This window comes from Monodelphis domestica, chromosome 6 (genome assembly GCF_027887165.1).
Source record: "Monodelphis domestica isolate mMonDom1 chromosome 6, mMonDom1.pri, whole genome shotgun sequence".
NCBI classification, from domain to species: domain Eukaryota; kingdom Metazoa; phylum Chordata; class Mammalia; order Didelphimorphia; family Didelphidae; genus Monodelphis; species Monodelphis domestica.
This window is the reverse complement of record NC_077232.1, coordinates 51,859,845-51,886,384: the sequence shown is the minus strand read 5'-3', so window position 1 is coordinate 51,886,384 and position 26,540 is coordinate 51,859,845. Positions and strand designations below refer to the sequence as shown.

Below are 26,540 nucleotides of genomic sequence, written 5' to 3'. Positions count from 1 at the left end.
AAATACAATCAGGTAAACACAAGGACACAGGAAAAGGGAAAAGGGTTCTAGGTAATACAGAAAGGAATTTTGGGTAATGTAGTTTTTAGGGGTTCAAGAATTTCCAACTATGTAGGGACAAAGGGTTGATTGTTGTGAATTTGGGGTAGATGCCTCCATTCCCTGGCCCCTGAGTTTTGTGATTTCCACTAAATATGGAACAGTTGTTATTGGCACTTACTTACTTTAGACTATTTTAAAAAAATGAATGATTTCAGACATTCAAGGATTATAAATAGGTCCTCTATGGAACACAAGTGCACACACATGTACATTAACATGCATTAGCAATGATGTTGGTATTCTTATACCTTTTTTCCAACATTGTGCTTTAATATCCAAGCACAAAAAATATTGAAGTCCTTAAAAAATATCTATTTGTTTGCCTAGATGTACAATTTCACATTGTAAGTGGACCAATGAGGAAGACCTAAGGGCATATCCTGCTTCCTCCAAGCACATCACTTATCTAGGACTCAGTGTTAACATCTGTAAAACAGGATCATAATGTCTACAGTGCCCAAGTGAAAAGTATTGAGGTTCAATGAGAGTGTATATTTAAAAGACTTCATAATTTAAAGATGATAAAACATTATTATTATTATTATTATTATTATTACTACTACTACTCGCTCATAGTAAAAATTTAGGGCTAAAAGCTACAATTGGGGGAAGGGGTAGAAAAAGCAAAATTGTCTACATAGATCTTCCCAGTCTCAGAAGGCTTATAATATAGATAGAAAGTTGAAAAACTCATAGAACAGTTAACATTTCCAAACAGCAAGTGATTAAATGCTAGACTGAGTGGCTCATACAATAACATTCTATAGGGTTCCTGAGGAAATAAAGCTTGCTGTGGGCTAGAGGGCTAAGTATTAGTTACATCTGCCAGATTCCTAGGAAGACTCAATTTGCAAATCTTTCTAGCGTAGTACTTCAGATCCTAATGACCACTGAGTCATATCTTAGCTACCATTCTACAACCCTGAAGACATGCATTAGATTTGTTTTGTTTCCCCCTGTTGAGTTGTTCGATACCCACGCGAAGAAAAGAATTGGATTTCTGCATTAGTGGACCTCCTAGTGTTAAAGTGACAGGTTTCTGGTGCTTAGTGGTTCTTTAGAAGATGAATGGAAGGATTTTTCCCCCATATCTACACTTTAGGGAAGAGTTATTTCCTTGAGGAAAAAGCAACCTGATGATCAGAGAACATGTTTGAGCTCCTCATAGTGTAACATCATTCAGAGATGACACAATTTCTGAAGAATATAGATCATTTATTAAGAGTTGGGTGAAATAGCTGCGCTCTTTGTGGTGGCCAAAAATTGGAAAATGAGGGGATGCCCATCAATTGGGGAATGGCTGAACAAATTGTGGTATATGTTGGTGATGGAATACTATTGTGCTCAAAGGAATAATAAAGTGGAGGATTTCCATGTGAACTGGAACAACCTCCAGGAAGTGATGCAGAGCGAGAGGAGCAGAACCAGGAGAACATTGTACACAGAGACAAACACACTGTGGTATAATCGAATATAATGGACTTCTCCATTAGTGGTGGTGTAATGTCCCTGCACAATCTGCAGGGATCAAGGAGAAAAAAACACTATCCAAAAGCAGAGGACAAACTGAGGGAATAGAAACACCGAGGAAAAGCAACTGCCTGACTACAATGGCTGAGGGGACATGACAGAGGAAAGACTCGGAGTGAACACTCTGATGCAAATACTAATAACATGGCAATGGGTTCAAGTCAAGAACACATATGATACCAGTGGAATCACGCGTCAGCCACGGGGGGTGGGAGGGAGGAAAAGAAAATGATCTTTGTCTTTAATGAAAAATGCATGGAAATGAACAAATAAAATACTATAAAATTAAAAAAGAAAAAAAAAGAGTTGGATGAAATTTCTAAGATATTTATTCCAACTTTCTAAATTCACAGATGAAGAAATTGAGGCTAAGAGATGTTAAATGACTTGACCACATTTATAAAAATAACACTTGAAACAGTCAAGAATTAAACCTACAACCTTGGATCCCAATTTCTATATAATTTCAACTTTATGAACATTATACAAGTTAAACCAAACTAATTAACTAACATTTTTCTATAAAAATGGAGGCTGGATATAAGTAGTTTGATGAGGAATAATTAATCTTAGAACCCCCTGGGAACATTGTGTCATGAGATTTTATCCATTTCACAAATGATAGGCATCTACTCTGTTTCCAAATTTTAACTATCACAAGTGCTACTACAAATATTTTGGAATATATGGGGAGTTCTTTTCTTCTCAGTGACTTCTGGAACTCTAAGCTCAGTAATGGAGTTTCTAGTTCATTTTAGTCACTTTATATAAAGCATAATTTGAAATCACATCCCCAAATGGTTGTAATATTTCACAGTTCTACCAAAAATGTATTAGTGTTCCTATTTATGAACCCCTCCAACTATACTGTAGGATTTTTTGTCATTTTTTGCCAATTTTCAGGGTTGTTCTAATTTTCTCTTATTAATGACTTAAAGTTGTGAATACTTTGAAGTTGTGAATACTTTGCAGTTCTTTTGAGAACAATTCATATACTTTGACTATATATTGGGCAACAGCTGTTGTTTTTCATATGTTTGCCTATATATACGTATGTATGTTTGTATATATGTATGTATATTGGGAATAAGAAATCCTTATCAGAGCAATTTGTTACACAGAAGTTTCTTCCATTCAATCACTTTCTTCAATGAATTGATGTTTTCTATGCAGATATTTTTCTGTTTCAATTTATCAGTTATCTATTTAAATAGTTTGTAATTATCTCCATCTTTTGTTTGGTTTAGTATATATCTCTCTTCCATTGCTCTAAGAAGTATATGGTCTGTGTCTCAGAATTTTATCAAATAGTATGATATTTTAAAATTAAGATCATATATCTAAATATTATAATGTATTGTGGTATAAGGTATTGGTCTAACCTAATTTTTGCCAGAATGCTTTACAGTTTTCCTGAAGGTTTTTTTTTTTAATCACATAGGGAGTTTTTAATTTAGGTAACATGTTTTCCTCACTGGCTAATTGAGTTCTGTTCTTTTTAACCCCTCTTGTCTTATATATTATATTTATTTCAATATTCTTATCTGATAGCAGATTATATTTATGACTATTGCTTTATAATATAATTTGAGTATTAAAAGTACTATTCCACCTGCATCCTTACTTCTTTTCATCTTTTCCACTGATATTCTAGATCTTTTCTTTTTTTCAAAATGAACTTTGTTATTATTTTATCAAGTTTTTAAAATATCTCCTAAGTATTTTCATTGACATAGCACTAAAGTGTAAATTAGTCTTGGTCATATCTCATTGATTGTTGTTGTTGTTGTTTTCTTTTTCTTTTCTTTTTAATCCTTCCTTTCCACCTTGGACTCAGTATTAAATATTTATTCCAAGGCTGAAGAGCAATAAGGGCTAGGCAATTGGAATTAAGTGACATGTTGGGGATCATATATCTGGGAAGTCTCTGAGGTCAAATTTAAACCCAAGACCTCCCTTCTCAAAGCCTGGCTATCAATTCACAGAGACACCTAATTACCTGGTGTTTATTTGTTTGTTGTTGCTTGTTGTTGTTTTTTAAATTTCTTTAATAAGTCCTTTATTATTGAATCTATTCACATCTTCTGTGTATTTTGGGAAGTTGATCCCTAAAAATTTCATGAGTTTTGTAGTTGTTTATGAAATGAGATTTCCTTTCCTATTATTTTTCTTGTGTTTTCTTATTAGTATTTAGAAACACAATTTATCCCCCTTTCCTGCCTATCTGACTCTCAAAACAATGTCAGTTATTTCAGACTTCATAATAGAACCTCCCCACTGATTTCTATCCTCTCTTGAAGACCATTTTCTTTCTGCATTTTCCTGGAAAACCCCACCCTGTGTCCACTCTCTCTTTCTTCCAAGTGCCCATGGCACAAAAGGTCCCACTTTCTCCCTCCCAGGACAATTATATTTTTTTATACAAGTGCCCCAGGCCTCATCTAGTATATAGTCCTCCTTTCTCTTCACCTATAGGAGCACTCACCAGTGGAAAGCCATCCCACCTCCAAAGCAAAGGCTTTTTTCTTTCCTTCTTTTAACCTTTCTCCCTTCCTCCTTAACTTAATCTCTTATAGGTTCTTCTCTTTCTAAGGTCCCTGCAGTCATCTTTACCATTATTGATAGCCCTTGATTTACCCCCTGTACATCACTAACTCCTATCATCCTATCACCCCCCCCCCATTTCATGTACAATCCTATAATGTAATGTAGTCTCACAACAGAAGCATTCACTGGTTGGCAGTGTCTCCCTAGGTGCTATCCAAAATTCCCCTGGTCTACTTCTTCACAGTTACTTCTGCCAGATTGCTTCACTCCTGTGTCTCTGTGTACCTTTAGAAAGAAATGTCTTACTGGTCTTGAGGTTATTGGGTGGCTGTTAATATTTGCTTTTACCCACTCCACTTGTATTACTATTCTTTGGGATATTTGAGAAGCAAAAATTCTTTTAAGTGCTGGTTTTCTTATTTTTCTAAAATAAATCTCTTATTTTTTAATAATTTATTTTAACAATCATGTTTGTGTTATAAAATTTTCTTTCCCTCCTGCTTCTTCCTCATCCATTGAGAAGTCAAGAAATATATCAAGTAAACATGTCACGTAATGAAAAATCTATTTCTATCTTGGCCATTTTGACATTAAAAAAAAGAAAAGAGGAATCATAAATAAAGTAAAAAAATCTGCATCAGTCTTCTGTCAGACTTCATCAGTTCTCTCTCTGGAGATAACCCTGGAATCATTGCATTGATGAGAAGTCATTTCAAGCTGATATTTGTAAAATATTGCTGATGCCAATGTCTTGGTTTTGTTTATTTCACTTTGTGTCAATTAATAAGGCTTTCCAGGTTTTCCTGAAAACATTTTGTTGGCCATTTTTAATTTTGCTTTTCATTCCAAAAATATTTTAAACTTTTCTTTAGTATTGACCATCCATCTTTTGTATCATATGCTTAATCTCATATTTTCAGGATTAGGAACCCTGAATTACACCAGCAGGCCCTGTCAGGATTTTTCTGTGAGCCTGCGTTGTGTCTTCGGTCCTGCTGGTAAAGCCTTACAGCCTATATTGTGAGAGGTGGCAGACAAGTGATGAGTGAGCTCAGATGCAGGGGAAATCACTTTTTTTTAATGTAACTTTAGTAAATCCATCTATCTAAAATTATGTATAAATATGAACTATGTAGCAGGCATTGTGTTAAGTGCTAGGGATAGAATTAAGATCATCCTTTCAAGAAGCTTACTTTTGCCTGCATCTCTTTGGAATTAAGCTTCCTCCTCTGTATCATAAACAGTTTAGCCTAAATCCTGGTTAAAATTCCTTTTGGAAGTTATTCCCTATGATTTTAACATCCTTTAGTAAGACTTTATTCTGGAACAAGATTTTGAGATGGGTTTTGAAATAAACATAAAAAAGTCATTTATCGTAATTTATAATTTTAGGAGCAGTATTAGCAAAAACATAATGGGAAAGCAGAGCCAGATAATAGATAAATATTGAAGCTTAGATGAATCACTGATAGATTAAAATCAGAAACTAAAAAAAGACTGAACATTGGCATGGAAATGATCCATTCTGGTTCAGTAAACCACTTAGTGTTTGATCATCCAGAAAACTATTCACTTTAGCCTAATCAAGTGAATATTTTAAAACAGTAAACTATTTCCCCCCTTAATTTTCAGTGTTTCAAAGAGCAGAGAAGTTTAGTATTTCATCTTTATCCTTAGGTACTGTCTGACCAATGTATTAAAAGGGATTAATTTGTAATTGGGGGGTTCAGGCTTTCAGTATAGAGAGGGGGAAAAGAGGAGAGAACCTCCCTTCTCAAAGTGTTTGAGGTTCAGGGGATACAGCTGATGTTTAAGGTTGACTCAGAGAGAGGAGAGGGGGTTTGAAGATTTTCCCCCTTCTGCCTTACCTCTTTAGCTAAGGCTTCTCCCCCAGATTTGCTTTTGTCCCTTTTGTCCCCCCTCCACTACTCAAGATCAAAGGGTCTCCCCTTGATCTGTTCACTCACACTCAGCTTGGGGAAAAAAATAGCTATTTTAATGTCCACTCAATCAGGATAAAACAAAAGAATTATGGTCAGGGAAGAATGGGAAAAGGAAAGTGGGGAGAAAAGGTCCCTGTCTTTATATAAACCCTTTCCCTTCCCTCCTTGAATTTGGGGGGAACTCAGGCCTTGGCAACCTGAGTCCCCTGAGAGAAAGTCAGGTTGACTCACCCCTGGGCACCAGGAGTTGAGGTAAAGTCTGCTCAGATTTCTCTTCATAAAGGCCCTTCCATTGGGAAGTGTTGAGGGGAAGGATTTCCAGGAAATTTCCTTCAAGGAAAGCCAGCAGGAAAATGTGGGTAACCCTCAGGAGAAAGTGTTTTCCCAACTTCTCTCTTTGGCTTCTCAAGACTGAGAGACTAACTCCTCTACCAGCCAGAGTCTTCTCCTCCTCACGATTCCAAACCCTTCTGGCCCCTCCCTCATCAAGGTGATCAGTTTCACACACTCTTCAGCCTGGCACTTTTTCTTTAGTACCAGCATGTGCCACACCAATCACCTGGTTTTCCAATATTTCTGCCACCATGATAGAAAGAACAAAAGAGAACAAAAATTTATTGAACAGCTATTCCTTTCTGGGCACTCTGTTAAGTATTTTACAAATGCAGTCATCCCTCATTATATTGCAGTTCACTTATCACTGCTTCACTGTATTGCAGGTTTAAAAAAAATTAATTCTGTATCCTAGAGTTTTTGCTCTCACAGGATTTTGAGGATGAATACCATACTGTACTGGTCAGAGTCACATAGCTAGTAAATATCTGAAATTAAACTTGAATTCAAATCTTCCAGACTTGAAGCCTGATGCTCTAACTACTGTGATGCCACTAATAAGATTTGCCTACAGAGTATGAGTAGAAGAGGTGATTAAACACATTAATATTTATTTCATAGGCACAACAGCTCACAGATTTGGAACAAAAATTAGCAGTTGCTAAAGATGAGTTGGAGAAAGCAGCTCTTGACAAGGTAAGCATTTTCTGATTCCAAATTCACAATTTGTTTTTATTTATTTGTTTGTTTCTTGGCAACATTGGCTAGTATCTTTCTGTCACTGTTTTATTTAGGCATTCCAGCTTGCCAGGTCTATCCCATGCTGGAAAGGGAATTTATAAGGAAAAGATAGACATTTAGAGACAAATCCATTTTTAGAAATTAAATTAAAATTTTTAATTTTTATAAGTTTTTCAAAGTTACATGATCCATATTGTCTCCCTTCCTTTTTCCCTCCCTCTCCCACAGCAAATAAGCAATTTACTCTGGGTTATGCATATATTGCCAAACAAAATATATTTCCATATATTTATTTTTGTAAGAGAAAAATCTCATGAAGCAAAAACACCAAAACATATGCCCACATAAACAAGTGAAAAATCATATATTTTCATCTTTATTTCTACTCCTACAATTCTTTCTCTAGAGGTGGATAGCATTCTTTTTCATAAGTCCTTCCAAATTGTCCTATATCATTGTATTACTTTATCACTGTAATCCCCAATATTGCATTAACTGTGTAAAATTGTCTCCTGGTTCTGTTTATTTCACTCTGAATCAATACAGAGAGATCTTCCCAGCTCTTTCTGTTTGTCATCCATTATATAACAATAGTTTTCTATCACCAGCATGTACCATAATTTGTTCAGCTATTCCCCAATTGACGGACATCCCTTTAGTTTCCAATTCTTTGTCACCACAAAAAGAGCAGTTATCAATATTTTTGTACAGACAGATCCTCTCCCATTTTTTATATATTTGGATACAGACTCGGTATTGGCATTACTAGATAAAAAACTATGCATTCCTTTATATTCCTTTGGGCATAATTCCAAATTTCCCTCCAGAATGGTTAGATCAGGTCACAGTGTCCCAATTTTGCCACATTCCCTCCAGCATTAATCATTTTCCTTTACTTCCATATAGGACAATCTGATTGGTTTGAGGTGGTAGCTCAGAGTTTTTTTCAGTTCTCTAATGAGGGATTTAGAACATTTTTTTCATACGATTATTGATAGCTTTGATTTCTTTGTCTGAATAACACCTATTTGTATCCTTTGACCATTTATCAGTTGGGGAATGACGTGGATTTTTATAAACTTGACTTGGTTCTTTATATATTTGAGAAATTAGACCTTTATCAGAGAAACTTTTTTATAAAAAAATTTCCCCAGTATGTTGTTTCCCTTCTAATCTTGGTTGCATTTTTTGATAGAAAATCTTTTTAAATTTAGTATAATCATATTTATTCATTTTACTTTTGTAATGTTCTCTGTCTCTTATTTGGTATGGAGAAGTGAAAAAAATTTTAACAAGTAAGAGAGAAAACAATACAAATGTAAAATGAATAAATATGATTATACTAAATTAAGATTTTCTACCAAAAGTTTCTCTGATAAAGGTATAATTTCTCAAATATATAAAGAATTAAGTCAAGTTTATAAAAACCCAAGTCCTCTAACCTTGAAGTTGACCTAAACCTAGGCTAAGACCCTAGATATGAAGGTTAATGGTGGGATGCGTAGCCAGAATACCTCAGGGTTCAGTTTTGCTTCTGGTTCACCTTTATCCTATGAAAATCAACTCTCTCTGCCTACCTTTCAAGTTGTATTCAGTGGTTGATGGCTCTCACTCTTGGTTTTTCATTCCTGTCATTTTGAGATGCTTTTTAAAGATTGGTTTGGAAGGATTGTCAGAATAATTTCAATTTTTACTACTAATAAACCTCCATCTTGGCTCTACTCTCTCAAATCTCAAAGAAACATACACAGCTCATACATAGCTCAAGGATGAAATAGATAGTAAAACTATACTAGTGGGAGACCTGAACCTTCCTCTATCAGATCTAGATGAATCAAACCAAAAAATAAATAAGAAAGAGTTAAGAGATGTAAATGAAATCTTAGGAAAATTAGAGTTAGAAGATATGTGGAGAAAAATAAATAGGGGCAAAAAGAAGTAGACCTCCTTTTTAGTAAGATTCACAAAGATTGACCATGTATTAGGACACAAAAGCATTACAAACAAGTGCAAAAGAGCAGAAATAATAAATGCAACATTTTCAGATCATAATGCAATAAAATAATAATTAGTAAGTACATGGAGAGGCAAATCAAAAATTAATTGGAAATGAAATAATATGATACTTCAAAATCAGTTAATTAAAGAACAAATCATAGAAACAATAATTTCCTTGAAGAAAATGACAATAATGAGACATCCTATCAAAATCTATGGAATTCAGCCAAAGCAGTAGTCATTGGGAAATTTATATCCTTGATTTCATATATTAATAGATTAGGGAGGGCAGAGATCAATGAATTGGGCATGCAAATTAAAAAACTAAAAAGTGAACAAATTAATAATCCTCAGATGAACACTAAATTAGAGATCCTAAAAATTAAAGGAGATATGAATAAAAGCAAAAGTAAAAGAACTATTGATTTATAAACAAGACTAGAAAGCTAGTACATTGAAAAAAACAAATAAAATAGACAAAGTACTGGTCAATTGAATTTAAAAAAGGAAAGAAGAAAACCAAATTGACAGTATCCAAAATGAAAAGGGAGACTTCACCTCTAATGAAGAGGAAATTAAGGCAATCATTAAAAATATTATGCCCAATTATATGGCAATAAATATGCCAATCTAGGTAATATGGATGAATATTTACAAAAATATAAATTGCCTAGATTAATAGAAGAAGACACAGAATACCTAAATAACCCCATATCAGAAAAAGAAGTTGAACAAGCCATCAAAGAACTCCCTAAGAAAAAAATCCCCAGTACCAGATGGATTCACAAATTAATTCTATCAAACATTCAAAGAACAACTAATCCCAATATTATACAAACTATTTGAAGGAATGAGTAAAGGAGGAGTTCTACCAAATTCCTTTCAGGACACAAATATGATCCTGATTCCAAAGCTAGGAAGGTAAAAAACAGAGAAAGAACACTACAGATCAGCCTCCCTAATGAACATAGATTCAAAAATCTTAAATAGAATACTAGCAAAGAGACTCCAGCAAGTGAGATTTATACCATGAATGCAAGGATGGGTTCAATATTAGGAAAACCATCCTCATAATTGACCACATCAACAAGCAAACTAACAAAAATCACATGATTATCTCAATAGATGCAAAAAAAGCCTTTGACAAACTACAACACCCATTCCTATTGAAAACACTAGAAAGGACTTCCAGGTTAACATGGCTGCAATTTAGACACGAATCGCTACTTCTCCCCAGCACCAAACGAAATAGACTACCTCAAAAGAACATAAAAATCACCTTTGGAAGAACAGAGGGACTCTCCAGTACCCCACAGAAATGAAGGTATGTGGGGCTTGAACATTTCCACACTATAAGGAAGAGGAAAAGCTTGCAAAAAATGTGAACTGAGCCTCCCTTCTACCCCATCCCCCCCACCAAACCAGAATAAGGTATCAGAGCACTCAGTGAGACAGAGAGTGAGTGAGGAGCGCCTCTGCCTGGGGGGGGCACACCAGGGTCCTTGGGATCTAAAGACTGCAAAGAAACGACCTCTCAGGGTGGTTTCATGGGAAAATCCTGCACTGAGAAAAGGGGAGGCCACGCTGAGAGGCTGTGCTGAGCAAAGAGGCGGCTGTGCTGAGAGGCTGTGCTGAACAAAGGGGCGGCTCCCCTGAGAAGCTGTGCTGAGCAAAGGGGCCTGTGTTCTAAGAGATCTCAGAGGCTGGGAAGAACTAGTCTGAGGCAACCTAAATTCACAGAAAATCTGCCCATATCACCCAGACACCAGACCAAAAAGGAAAGGGGAATAAAACCACCAAAGGGATGGCTCACATGGCCCAAAATCAAGCCTCCAAGAAGAAAGGGAAAAAGGTGACTATTGAAAATTTTTATGGTGGGAGTACCCAAGGAAAAGAAGAGAAAGAGGTTGAAACCCAAACAAAATCAAAACATGCCTCCCAAAATGGAAATTATCCACAAGCTCTGGAAGAACTCAAATTGGAGCTTACCCAAAAGATGGAAACCTTCTGGAAAAGAAAAATGGGAGAAAGAGATCAGCAGTCTGATAGACAAGACTTCACAATTGGAGAAAGAGCTGGAAGCATCTAATAGGAGGGCAGACAAAGCTGAAAAGCAAAACCAGTCCCTAACGACCAGAATTAAGCAACTGGAAGACAGTGAGCATGCAAAACAGCAAGAATTAATAAAGCAAAGCCAAAAAATTAATGAATTAGAAGAAAACACAAAATATCACACTGAAAAGGTCACAGACCTGGAAAACAGAGGGGAATAGAGACGACGTGAGAATTATTGGTCTGCCCGAAAAAACAGAGGTAAACAAAAATCTCGATGCTATTCTACAGGAGATTATAGAAGAAAATTGCCCACATGTTCTGGATCAAGGGGGCAAAATAGAAATAGAAAGGGTTCATAGAACACCCTCTATACTAAATCCCCAAAAGACAACCCCTAGGAATGTAATCACCAAATACAAGAGCTTCCAAGAAAAGGAGAAAATCCTATAAGAAGTCAAGAAGAGGAGCTTCAGATATAGGGGGCTCCCATAAGGATCACACATGACTTGGCGGCTAACACATGAAGAGACCGCAAAGCATGGAACATGATATTTAGAAAGGCAGGAAAGCTGGGTCTCCAACCAAGAATCAACTACCCAGAAAAACTGACTATATACTTCCAGAGGAAAGTATGGGCATTCAACAAAATAGAAGATTTCCAAGCATTTGCTAAGAAAAGAACAGAACTTAGTGGAAAATTTGATATCCAATCACAGAAAGCAAGAGAATCATGAAAAGGTAAATATGAAAGAAAGGGATAAGGAGATAAATCTTATCTTTTTCTTTAAGTCAAACTCTCTTCTATAAGGACTACATTTACATCAAATTATATATATATATATATATATATATTAAAAGTGGGGAAAATGTATTGTGTAACTCTCAAAAATTGTATGCACCATAAGAGTAGTTAGAAAAATCATGCATAGGGAAAGATTGGGTCATCAAGAAGATTTGGTGAAAGGGGGGCAAAGAAAGGAAAAGGGAGGGGGATAAGCTTCCACAATACTAAGACTTACTTCAATAAATGGGGGGGGGCTAAAAAGAATAATCTTTCCCATACAAAGATACGCATGGGAAGGGGAGGGGAAGATCTCTCATATGAGAAGGAGAGGAAGAGAGCGTGAAGTGGAATTACTTAAACCTTACTCTAAGTGAAATCAACTCTTAGAGGGAAGAACATCTAGATCCAGTGGGATCCTGAATTCTATCTTATCCAACAGGGTAAGAAAGAAAGGGTAATTAAGGAGGGAGTATAAAAAGGGAGGGAAGGAGAGGTGGGAGGGGAAGGGAACATAAAAAGGGAGGGGCTAGAAAGGGAAGCATACCAAGGGAGGGGACTAGGGGGACTGACCTAAAGTAAGTCACTGGTTCAAAAGGGTATAGCTAGGGAAGAAAGGTCAGAACTAGGGGAAGATATCAAAATGCCAGGGAATCCACAAGTGACAATCATAACTTTGAACGTGAATGGGATAAAATCACCCATAAAATGTAGACAAATAGCAGACTGGATTAGAACCAAAAACCCTACCATATGTTGTCTTCAAGAAACACACATGAGGCGGGTTGATTCTCACAAGGTTAGAATTAAAGGATGGAGTAAGACCTTTTGGGCCTCAACTGATAGAAAGAAGGCAGGAGTTGCAATCATGATATCTGACAAAGCCAAAGCACAAATAGACCTGATCAAAAGGGATAGGGAAGGTAAATATATTCTGTTTAAAGTGAATATAGACAATGAGGAAATATCACTAATCAACATGTATGCACCAAATGGAATACCATCCAAATTTCTAATGGAGAAACTAGGAGAATTGAAGGAGGGAATAGACAGTAAAAGTATATTAGTGGGAGACTTGAACCAACCACTATCAAATTTAGATAAATCATACCAAAAAATAAATAAGAAAGAGGTAAAAGAGGTGAATGAAACCTTAGAATATTTAGAGTTAATAGACATATGGAGAAAAATAAATAGGGACAAAAAGGAATACACGTTCTTCTCAGCACCACATGGAACATTCACAAAAATAGATCATACAATAGGTCACAGAAACATGGCACTCAAATGCAGAAAAGCAGAAATAATAAATGCAACATTTTCAGATCATAAAGCAATAAAAATATTGATGACTATGGGTATATGGAGAGCCAAATCAAAAATTAATAGGAAATTAAATAATATGATACTCCAAAATCAGTTAGTTAGAGAAGAAATCATAGAAACAATTAATAATTTCATTGAGGAAAATGACAATGGTGAGACATCCTTTCAAAACTTTTGGGATGCAGCCAAGGAAGTACTTAGAGGAAAATTCATATCCCTGAGTGCATATATTAACAAATTAGGGAGGGCAGAGATCAATGAATTGGAAATGCAGATCAAAAAACTTGAAAACGAACAAATTAAAAATCCCCAGAAGAAAACCAAACTAGAGATCCTAAAAATTATAGGAGAAATTAATTAAATCGAAATTGATAGAACTATTGCACTAATAAACAAGACTAGAAGCTGTTACTTTGAAAAAACAGACAAAATAGACAAAGTACTGGTCAATCTATTTTAAAAAAGGAAAGAAGAAAGGCAAATTAACAGCATCAAGGATGAAAAGGGGGACCTCACCTCCAATGAGGAGGAAATTAAGGCCATCTTTAAAAACTACTTTGCACAAATATATAGCAATAAATATACCAACCTAGGTGATATGGATGAATATTTATAAAAATATAAATTGCCTAGACTAACAGAAGAAGAAATAGATTTCTTAAATAATCCTATATCAGAAAAAGAAATCCAACAGGCCATCAAAGAACTTCCTAAGAAAAAATCCCCAGGGCCTGATGGATTCACCAGTGAATTCTATCAAACATTCAAAGAACAGCTAACCCCAGTACTATACAAACGATTTGAAATAATAAGCAAAGAGGGAGTTCTACCAAATTCCTTTTATGACACAAACATGGTTCTCATCCCAAAGCCAGGCAGGCCAAAAACAGAGAAAGAAAATTATAGACCAATCTCCCTAATGAATATAGATGCAAAAATCTTAAATAGGATACTAGCAAAAAGATTCCAGCAAGTGATCAGAAGAGTCATTCACCATGATAAATTAGGATTTATACCAGGGATGCAGGGCTGGTTCAATATTAGGAAAACCATCCACATAATCGACCACATCAACAAGCAAACCAACAAAAATCACATGATTATTTCAATAGACGCAGAAAAAACCTTTGATAAAATACAACACCCATTCCTATTAAAAACACTAGAAAGCATAGGAATAGAAGGATCATTCCTAAAAATAATAAACAGTATATATATAAAACCATCAACTAATATCATCTGCAGTGGGGATAAACTAGATACATTCCCAATAAGATCAGGAGTGAAACAAGGATGCCCATTATCACCTCTACTATTTGACATTGTACTAGAAACATTAGCAGTAGCAATTAGAGAAGAAAAAGAAATTGAAGGCATCAAAATAGGCAAGGAGGAGACCAAGCTATCACTCTTTGTGGATGACATGATAGTCTACTTAAAAAATCCTAGAGATTCAACCAAAAAGCTAATTGAAATAATCAACAACTTTAGCAAAGTTGCAGGATACAAAATGAACCCACACAAGTCATCAGCATTTCTATATATTTCCAACACAGCTCAGCAGCAAGAACTAGAAAGACAAATCCCATTCAAAATCACCCTAGGCAAAATAAAATACTTAGGAATCTATCTCCCGAAACAAACACAGGAACTATATGAACACAACTACAAAACATTCTCCACACAACTAAAACTAGACTTGAACAATTGAAAGAACACTAACTGCTCATGGGTAGGATGAGCCAATATAATAAAAATGACCATCCTACTCAAAGTCATTTATCTATTTAGTGCCATACCCATTGAACTTCCAAATTTTTTTTTTTTTACTGATTTAGAAAAAAACATAACAAAGTTCATTTGGAAGAACAAAAGATCAAGGATATCCAGGGAAACAATGAAAAAAAAATACAAAGTAAGGGGGCCTTGCAGTCCCAGATCTCAGACTATTTTATAAAGCAGTGGTCATCAAAACAATTTGGTACTGGCTAAGAGACAGAAAGGAGGATCAGTGGAATAGACTCTGAGTAAGTGACCTCAGCAGGGACAGTATACGACAAACCCAGAGAACCCAGCTTTTGGGATAAAAATCCACTATTTCATAAAAACTGCTTGGAAAATTGGAAGACAGTGGGGGAAAGATTAGGTTTAGATCAACACCTCACACCCTACACCAAGATAAATTCAAAATGGGTGAATGACTTGAACATAAAGAAGGAAACTATAAGAAAATTAGGCGAACACAGAATAGTATACATGTCAGACCTTTGGGAAGGGGAAGATTTTAAAACCAAGCAAGACTTAGAAAGAGTCACAAAATGCAAAATAAGTAATTTGGAATACATCAAATTAAAAAGCTTTTATACAAACAAAACCAATGTAACTAAAATCAGAAGGAAAGCAACAAATTGGGAAGTTATCTTCATAAAAACCTCTGACAAAGTTTTAATTACTCAAATTGATAAAGAGCTAAATCAATTGTACAAAAAATCAAGCCATTCTCCAATTGATAAATAGGCAAGGGACATGAACAGGCAGTTCTCAGTCAAAGAAACCCAAACTATTAATAAGCACATGAAGAAGTGTTCTAAATCTCTTATAATCAGAGAGATGCAAATCAAAACAACTCTGAGGTATCACCTCACACCTAGCAGATTGGCTAACATGACAGCAAAGGAAAGTAATGAATGCTGGAGGGGATGTGGCAAAGTTGGGACATTAATTCATTGCTGGTGGAGTTGTGAATTGATCCAACCATTCTGGAGGGCAATTTGGAATTATGCCCAAAGGGTGATAAGAGGCTGTCTGCCCTTTGATCCAGCATAGCACTGCTGGGTTTGTACCCCAAAGAGACAATAAGTAAAACAACTTGTACAAGAATATTCATAGCTGTGCTCTTTGTGGTGGCCAAAAATTGGAAAATGAGGGGATGCCCATCAATTGGGGAATGGCTGAACAAATTGTGGTATATGTTGGTGATGGAATACTATTGTGCTCAAAGGAATAATAAAGTGGAGGAATTCCATGGAGACTGGAACGACCTCTAGGAAGTGATGCAGAGCAAAAGGAGCAGAACCAGGAAAACATTGTACACAGAGACTGATATATTGTGGCATAATCAAATGTAACGGACCTATCCATTACTGGCAATGCAATGATCCAGAACAATTCTGATGCATCTATGCGAAAGAATACTATCCTCATTCAGAAGAAGAACTGTAGGAGTGGATACACAGAAGAAAAATAACTGCTTGATCACATGGGCTGAGGGGGGTGATTCAGGATGTAAACTCTAAATTATCATCCTAGTGCAAACATCAATAATATTAAAATAGGTTCTGATCATGGACACATGTAAAACCCAGTGTAATTGTGCATCGGCTATGGGAGTGGATGGGGGGAGAGGAGGGGAAGAACATAACTTGTAACAAAGGAAAAATATTCTAAATTCATTAATTAAATAAAATTTTCGAATAAAAAAAGAAACACAGAAAAACAAGAAAAATAAAGAAAATGAAAAAAAGTCAGTCTGTATTTAGAAATCATTAGTTTTCTCTCTGGAGAAGGATAGCTTTTTCCTTTGTAAATTATTTGGAATTGTCTTAGATCATTGTATTGACCAGAATAACTGTCTTTCATAGTTAATCATCATACCATTTTGCTTTTACTATGTTCCATATTCTCCTGGTTCTGCTCACTTCACTTAGCATCAATTCATATAAGTCTCCCTAGGTTTGGTTTGGTTTTTCTAAAATCATCCTGCTCCATCATTTCTTTAGCATAGTAGTATTCCATCACAATCATACCCCATAGCTTGTTCAGCCATTCTCCAATTAATGGGCATCTCTTCAATTTCCATTTCTTTGCTTGCCCTCTCTCTTAGAATTGCTACCAGTATCTGTTCTATGGGAAAAAGGCTAGCAAATGGGGGTAAAGTGGCCTGGAATCCAGGACTTCCCATCAATAGCCTTGGCTTTCAATCCAGTGAGCCACCTAGATGCACTTTCTGCTTTCCCTCTATTTTTTGGCCACATTGGTTTTATGTTACAAAATTTTTCTAATTAAATATAATTAAAATTATTCATTTTACTTCTTGTGATCCTCTTTGTGTCTTACTTGATCATGAATTCTTCCCTTTATATATATATATATATATATATATATATATATATATATATATTACAAGTAAAATTTTCCATGTTCCCCTAATTTCCTTCTCATGTCTTCCTTTATATCTAAATCATGTACCCATTTTGACTTTGTCTTGTTATACAGTGTGAAATGTTGTCTATATCCATTTCATTTAAGAAAAAAAATCTCAATATGTCAAGAACGAGGGTTAAGGATTGGAAATTTCACAATTCCACTTTCTCAGAGTTGATGAAAATCCTCTCTCCTCATTTCCATGAATAAACATATTCTAAAATACCAACTAAGCCGGCCCATATTAACTTGATGAGAGATCACTGAGAGGAGAGACTGGAAAAAATTGTGGGTGATTTTCATTTGGAGAATTTCCTATCAGAGGGTAAAAGAAAAGATTTACCCAAGTAGCAAGGGGCTCATTGTATTGATTCAGCTTATGCAGTTTCAAAGATTTCTACTATTTGATAGGTGATCACTTTAATAGCTACATTTTTTTCTCATCTACTTTTCTGACTGACATTTAAAGACTTTATTTGTACTATCCTCAAGCTGGCCATTGAGGAGGACAACCAGGAGAGTAAATAGCAGAGGTGTGGCTACTGGTTAGATGTCCTGTGGAGAGGATTTTCGTTCAGATTTGGGGTGAATAACCATCTTCCTTAGACACTCCTTGCATCTGAATGTCTCTGTTTGAAATATGCCATTACTGTGTCTTACCACTATGAAAGAGAAGTTTGGGTGACTATTCGGTCACCAGGATTCAGAGGATTCATGTTTGTTCACAGGCTGTTTAGGCAATTGAGGAATCCAGTGAAAGATAGATGGAATCCAAGATGCCAAAAGCTACAGAGAAAATAGAAATTTCTATGAAATAATAAATCAGTGGAGACAATACGCAGTTAGACAGCAGTGGCAGAATAAGTAGAAATCATGTAATATAGGATGAATTGCATCTCAAAATAACAATGTTCCAGGATCCAGGAGTTGGAAACTGTTTGTAGGTATATCACAATTGGAAATATAAAGAATAGAGACTAATGTAATATAAATGAAAGTAATATTAAAAAAAGAAAATAATTGCTTTAATCAGTGAAGTAGGGATATGGGATAGCCTTTCCTGTTAACATCTCTTTTTTATAATATAGTCAGATGGTTTGTCACATATTGTTTAAATTATTTTAAAAGCAATTTAATTTAGAGAGCAGCTGGGTGGCCCATTGGATTGAGAACCAGGCTAAAGATCGGAGGTTTTGGGTTCAAATGTGACTACAGATATTTCCTAGCTGTGTAACCCCCATGGTCTAGCACTCTTCTGCCTTGGAACCAATACTTAGTGTTAATTCTAAGACTGAAGGTGAGGGTTTAAAAATAATTTATTGTTATTTTTTAAATTTCTATTTTAAAATTGAATTCCACATTCTCGCCTTTCCTCACCACCTTCCCCACCCCATGAACTATGGGGGCAACTATGAAGGCAAGCAATATGATATGAATTATGCATGTGAAATCATGCCAAATATAATTCAAGATTAGCCACTTTTTTTAAAGTATGATAATTATACTTCAATTTACACTCAGAATTCTTTAGTTCTCTTTTTTTCAACCTGAGTTCTTTGAAGTTTTCTTGGTTCATTATATTGCTCAGAGTTGGCAAGTCTTCCATAGTAAATCATCATTACAGCATTTCTGCTACTGTGCAGAATGATCTCTCCTGCTTCTTTTCACTTTGCTTCAGCAGTTCATAGAGTACTTCCATGTTTTCAAAACCCTGCCCCTTATCGTTTCTCGTACCAAAATTGTACATCACAATTATATGCCAAAATTTAGCCATTTTAATTGATTATATTTCCTTAATATCCATCCCTTTGTCACAAAAAATAAAAGCTATTATAAATAACTTTTTGTAGAGATGGGTCTTTTTCCTTTTCCTTCCACTATTTTTTGGGGAGGATATTTCTGCTGTTTTAGGTCCTTTGGGCATTGTTTCAAGTTGTTCTCCAGAATAGTTAGACTGGTTCAGTTCTCTCCAAGTAGTTCATTAGTGAAACTATTTTTTCTCATCCCTTCCAGCATTTATAATTTCTAAATATATATGCATATATATATATATATATATGAGGTAGCACTTCAGTATTACTTTAATTTGTGTTTCTTTAATAAATTGTTATTTGGGGTACTTTTTTTCCCTTATGACTATAGAGAGATTCCATTTCTTCTAAAAACATCCTGTTTACATCCTTTGACCAATGATCAATTGAAGAATGACTCATTTTTTTTAACTTTTTATAAATTTGACTCAGTTCTATACTCAGTATATATTTCAGAAATGAAGCTTTTATCATAGAAACTTGATGTAATATATTCGGATATTATTTCATTGTCTATGGCTACCTGTGAGCATAATGTAATTTCAATGATCATCTTTTTAAATTAGGTCTAATTTTGCTTTTGCTTTGAAGTTATGATGGATACCCCTGACTTTTCAACTTCAGAGGAAGCTTTAATCTGCTCTATTCCTTTATTTTACCTCTGGTGTATGTCTCTTATTTCAAGTGTGTCATTTATGAGAACTTTTTGTTGGCTTCTGCTTTCTAATCCATTCTTTCTGGTTGAGGTCATTTCATTCACATTCATAATTATGATTACTATGTATTTCCCTCCATCCCATTATCATGTATTTCTTCCTCTCTGTCTCTTTTTATCCTGTTACTCATTAAAAAGTCTATTTTGCTCCTAATCACTACAATCATTATCAATCAGCCCTCTCTATCACTTCCCCTACTTCTCTTAACCCCATCCCTTCTATTTCCCTATTGGGTAAGTTGCATTTCTATAGACAATGAAATGTGTGTGTGTGTGTGTAAATTTTCTTTGATAAATTTTCAAAGTGAGGTAGGTTCAAGCATTGCCTGCCACCAGCCTGGCAGCTGGAAGATGCTTGCCTCATATCCTGTGTGAAGTCTGGCCTCCGACCAGGACTGAGGTCAAGTCTGGTCAATCACTGAGACTCTTAAAAAATGATGTCATGGAGAGTATAAGGTTTGGATGGAGGAAGGATTCACACAGGGAGAGGAGGTTTGCCTGTAGGGAGATCATGCATCAAGCTTTGAGAGGGGCTGGCTGTGTAAGGAGGTTTGGGAAGGGAAACAGCCAGCCACATTGTGACTGGTGCCTCTTCATCCTCTGACTTGCTCTTTTTATTTATCTAATAAATAATTATAAATTAACATAATCTGCAGATAATTCTCTCTCTCTCTCTCTCTCTCTCTCTCTATATATATATATATATATACATATATATATATATATATGTATATAGCACTTCCCTTAAAGGTTTATACAGTTTAACTATATCAAGTCCCTAATAATTATTTCATTTTAATTTTTTTACATTTCTCTTTTGTCCTCTGAATGACCAATTTTCCATTCCATTCTGATCTTTTCATAAAGAATGCTTGTAAGTCCTCTATATCATATAATACCTGTTTACCTCACCTCGATGACTGTACTCAGTTTTGCTAGGTTAGTGATTTTTCATTGTTATCTTAGTTCCTTTGCTTTCCCAAGTATCATGTTCTAAATCCTCCACTTCTTTGACATACAAGTCACTAAATTTTGTTTGATTCTGACTATGTGTAGCTCCATGGCATTTGAATTATTTGTTTATGTCTGACCATTTTTTTTTTACGTGAGAATTTTGGAATTTGGATATAACTTCTAGGACTTTTCATTTTGGGATCTCTAAAAGGAAGGATTTGGTGACTTCCTTAAATTTCTATTTTGTACCCTGTATATAAGACATCAGGGCAGTTATCCTTGATAATATGTTTAAATATCATTTCTTAATTCTTTCTTTGATCAGGCTAAAAATTCTCAGATTATCTCTCCTCAATCTGTTTTTCATGTCAATTTTTTCCTTTGATATCTTTCTCCATTTTTGTGTTTTTTTTAATTATTTATTTAATTATTTATTTATGTTTTATCATTTCTTGATGTCTCTTTCTACTTGTCCAATTTTAATTTTTAGAATATTATATCTTTAGTGAGATTTTTTACCTCTTTTCCCATTTGACTAATTTTAATTCTGAAGAAGTTCTTTTCTTCAGTGCATTGTTATACTTCCATTTAAATTTGTCTAATTTTGCTCTTTTTGATATTATTTTTATAGCTTATTTTGTGCCTCTTTTACCAAGCTAGTAATTTTGATTTCATAAATTTCTTGTATCATTCTCATTCCTTTCTTCCCTCCCCTCAGATTATATGTCAGTATAATTTTTGAAAATAATAAACCCTTAAATATGTCTTGAAATTGATATTAAATTTTGGTCCCAAAGCAGAAGAGTCATCAGGGCTAGGCCAATGGGGTTAAGAGACTTACCCAGAGTCACAGAGCTAAGAAGTGTTTGATGCTATATTTGAAACCAGGATTCCCATCTCCAGTCCTAGTGCTCTCTGCAGTGAGCCACCCAGTTGCCCCCAAACAATTTTTTATGACTTTACTTAATGGCTTAAAACCAATATTAAGTATTCATTCCAGGGCAGAAGAGTGTTAAGGGCTAGTCAATAAGAGTTGTCAGTTGCTCAAGATTATACAGGTAGGGAATGCTTTGGGAAGATTTGAACCTAGGATCTGTCTCCAGGCCTGGCTATCTATTGAGCCACCTATCTGCCACCCTCCCCCAATACCATTTTTAATAATTCTTTTCTGACATTTTGCAATCCATGTTCTATCCCTTCCTCCCACTGCTCTTCCCTCCCTAAGATGGTAAGTCATGTGATATAGGTTGAACATGTGATACTATGCAATACATATTCCCATGTTTATCATATTGTGAAAGAAGACATACTTTGCTTACACTAGAGGAAAATTCATGAAAGATTAAAGAATATGTTTCAATTTGCATTTAGACTTTATCAGTTTCTTTTATGACAGTGGGCAGTTTTTTTTCATCCTGAGTTTTTGACGTTTTATTGAAACGTGTGTTTCAATGATAGTCATCATTCATAACTGATCATTGTGCTTTATTGCTATTAGTGTGTACAACATATTCATGGTTTAGCGTGTTTTACTTTGCAAACATTCTTATAGTTCTTTCCAGGTATTTTTTTTAAACTTCTTGTTCATCAATTCTTCTGCCAAAGTAGTATTCCATTACGAACCTATACTGCATTGGTCAACCATTCCCCAACTAATGGGCATCTCTTTAGTTTCCAGTTCTTTGCCACCACAAAAAAAGGCTGCTATCAATATTTTTTTTTGTACAAGTACGTCATTTCCCTCTATTTTTGAGGTCTTTGGGATACAGACCAAATAGTATTGTTGGATTAAAAATATGGAAAGTTTGATGTCCTCTTTGGGCATAGTTATAAATTTTCCCCCTAAATGACTATCACTTTACAGATCCACTAACATTTTTAGCATCCCAATTTTTCTACATCCCCTCCAGCATTAATCATTTCACTATTTACTCTGATAGGTTTGAGGTGGTACTAAGAGTTGTTTTAATTTGTATTTCTCTAATCAATAGGGATTTCGAACTTTTTAAATATGACTAAATATAGTTTTAATTTATTCTTCTGAGAATTCCCTATTCTTATCCTTTGACTAGTTCTCAATTAGAGAATACTTCATATTCTTGTCAATTTGACTCAGTTCTCTAAATATTTGTGGAATGATGCAATTGTCAGAGATACTTGCTATAATTTCTCCCCATTTTTATTTTCCCTTTTATGGTTGTCTTGGTTTTATTGTTGCAAATTTTTCTAACTTTTTTTAATTTAATGTAGTCAAAGTTATCTATTTTAAATCTCACCAATTTTCGCCCTAACTTGTTTAGACATTAATTATTCCCTTATATACATTCATTAGAGGTAAACTATTCCATGCTCTTCTAATTAGTTTTTGGTTATGTTGTTGAACCAATTGCATATTTTCCAGAGGGGGCTGCTCTCTTCCCCCTTCCCACTTGTGCCTGAGGACATTTCTCCCCACCCTTATGCTGTGAAAAGGGAATTCTTTGTTCTCTTTGTCTATTCTGAGTTGACTCTTGTGAAAGGGAATCTTTTATGCCCTTTGTCTATTTTGAGTTAACACTTTGGTTAGCAATCACTTAAGTACCTCTACTTAATATCTCACCAGATTGTGAAAACAGGATTAACTCTCCTTTGTCTACTTTTGAATTGAATCAACTAAAGCTTGAATACCCTACTTAGTACTAGGTGGAAGAGATCTCCACACCCTTTCAACTCAATCAGCCAGGAAATGAGAATTCACACCTCAGTCAACTAGGAATCTGTGAACTCTTTTGATGAGTATTCACTTCTCTAGAAGGTGGGGAGAGGTTCCCACAAACACTTCCCCCCCCTCCCAGAAGTGCTGGGAAATTTGGAAGCTGTGATGGGCCCTTATGAAGAAGGGAAGGGACAAGAAGCCACTATAAAATGCACTGAATTTCTGGGGCCAAGGAATTAACTTCAAGAAGGAAGTCAACTTCAAGGAGTTGGACTTCAAGAAGGGAGTCAGCTTCAAAAAGGAGTTGGACTTCAAGAAGGAAGTCAGCTTCAAGAAGAAGGTCAGACAAGGAAGAAAGTTGACTTCAGGAGTCACCTTCAGCTTGAGTCATTGTCTTGACCTGCCTCTTTGAGGGAATTATGGTGAATGGATAGCTGACTTTCCTTTCCTGTCTTTTGGAGAAAGTTTAATTCCAATTGAATAGAGCACCAGAGCACTATTTAGTTAGATAGGCTAATGTTTTCTCTACCCTTTTGTAACACTCTGCTTTTACTCTTTCCACCACTTTTGTAAATAAAAACTATTAAATTCATTTTGACTTTGAGCAATAATACTTTGAATTGGTAACCTTTATTATGATTTATAATCTTCATATATATTTTAGTCAAACCATTAAAATTTAATTCTTACACTGCCCAGCAGCCCAATGGGAGGGCTTCTTCCCTCCTTTGTCTGGGGGAACTATTGGGGCTTACATGTAGCAGGAGGGTTATAGTTTGGGCACTTGGTCTCTAAAAGGTTCCCCATCACTGGTTTATGGTATGACTCTTCATTGCTAAATCATTTATCCCTTACTCATTTCTTTTTCCACATTTTCCTGCATTACTCTTATTTCTTTTTTTTTTCCCTTCAAGGAATCTTACTAGGTTTGGGTTAAATTGCCATTTTTCTTTGATTCTTTTTTTTTTTGCTTTTAGTTTTTGTCTTGCTCTTCCCTGCCACCATAATAACTTTATGGATAAAGTCTTCTTTGTTATTTACTCATTTTTCAGGCAATTTCTTTAATTAGAATTTTATGTTAAAATTGTCCTCTGTGTCCCTGGAGATGGGGATACATTGTCTTAAGTTTCAAGCTTTTAGGCTTCTGCATTCTGCTATTTTCCACCTAGCTTTTGGGAGGTTGCAAATTTTTGCTTCTTCCAAGGTAGTGTGATCCTGGTAGAGGTATGTTAATCTTTCTCCTCCTCTGTTTTCTAGTAGTCATCCATAAAAGGCTCATGGTCCCTTGTAGCTACAAGTACTCTTGCTTCTATTCCTTTTTGCTTTGGAACCAGAGACTCCTCTCCCTTGTCACCAGCCAACAGGACTCTCCTCTTCCCTAGAATTATAAACCACAATTACATGTAGGCAATAGAGTTGTAAATCAGTGACAACTCAATACACTTCCCACAAAAGGTGTTCCATAATCTCTTTCTGACACTTGTTTTCTCTGGGTTCAAAATTCTTGAAGTTGTTGCTATTGTTATATCTAATATTGCCTCTGGTACATGTGGGCACACTGGATATGTCTCCTTACTAGTGTCATAGACTTCTTCTACCAATATTTTAAGTTATATTAGGCTGGAAAATATTTTGGCCTAAACTTTTGTTGGATCTTCCACTCAAAAATTTTATTTGAGACATTAAAGTTATTTGGTGTGGACTATTGGGAAAAGTCAGCTAGGTGACTCTCCCTAATTCACTGCCTTAACACTTCCCATTTGAGATACTTTTGATAATTCCATTTTCTTCTTAACTCTTTCTGTTTTTGTCAGGAATGCTTTGAATCCCTCCAAATTTCCATTTTCCCCCCTAGTGTATCATGCTAAGTTATAATGGATAAGTTATTTTTGGCTGTATCCCCAAATTCTTTGCTTTGTGGAGTATCATATTCCATGTCTTCCAGTCCTTTAATGAGAAGCTGTGAGATTTTTTTTTTGTAATTCTAATTGTGGTTCCATAATATTTCAAATTCTTTTTTTGGGGGGGTCCTTATACCATTTTCTGCTTGATTTGTGATTTTTGGAATTTGGCTATATTAATCCTGGAATTTTTAAATTTAGGATGATTTTCAGGAGTTTATCAGTGAAATCTTATAATTTCAATTTTGTCCTCTTATTCAGGAACATCAGGTGAGTTTTGCCTAATAATTTCTTTCAAAGAGTCAATGAAAGTTTGGACTGAAATATTTTCCAGCCTAATATAACTTAAAACATGTCCACTTGATGTCCATTGTCTTTTTTTTTAAATCATGGTTTTTAGGCCATCCAATGATTCTTAGATAATCTCTACTAGATCTCTTTTACTGATCAATTGTTTTATCAGTGAGAGATTTCAAATTGTCTTCTATTTTTTATTTTTTTTTGTTCTTTTGAATTTGCTTGTTTCCTGCTGTCATGAAGTCATCAGCTTTCATTTGTCCAATTTTAATTTTTAGGGAACCATTTTGTTCTTTGAGATTTTATAATTCCTTTTTTAGAGAGTTATTTTCCATTTTTAGGTATTATATTTCTTTTTTTAAGTACCTGTTGTAAAGATTAAAATTTAGGGGAGATGGGGAGACTGAAGCAGGTAGAAATTAGTTTCTCTCTGCAAGGAGTATTATATTTTTTTTGAGGTTTATTAAAGGCTAAAGATTAAAGAATATACAAGGCAGAAACATGTGCCTAGGCCAGAGGCCTAGACAAAATAACCTCACATCACGGAAGAGACGCCTCTGCTCCAAAACGGAAGTCCCAAAAGAGCCGAAAAGCCCCTCAAAAGCCTT

The 26,540-nt window shown here is 35.1% G+C and overlaps 1 protein-coding gene across 1 annotated transcript in view; it reads left to right on the top strand.

The window, feature by feature from the left end:
• Positions 1–26,540, top strand: part of LUZP2 (leucine zipper protein 2) — a 749,802-nt gene that overhangs the window by 545,070 nt on the left and 178,192 nt on the right. Inside the window, exon 8 of the mRNA XM_056802005.1 lies at positions 7,077–7,151. Coding sequence (XP_056657983.1) covers positions 7,077–7,151 — 75 coding nt within the window. The remainder of the gene's footprint in view (positions 1–7,076; positions 7,152–26,540) is intronic.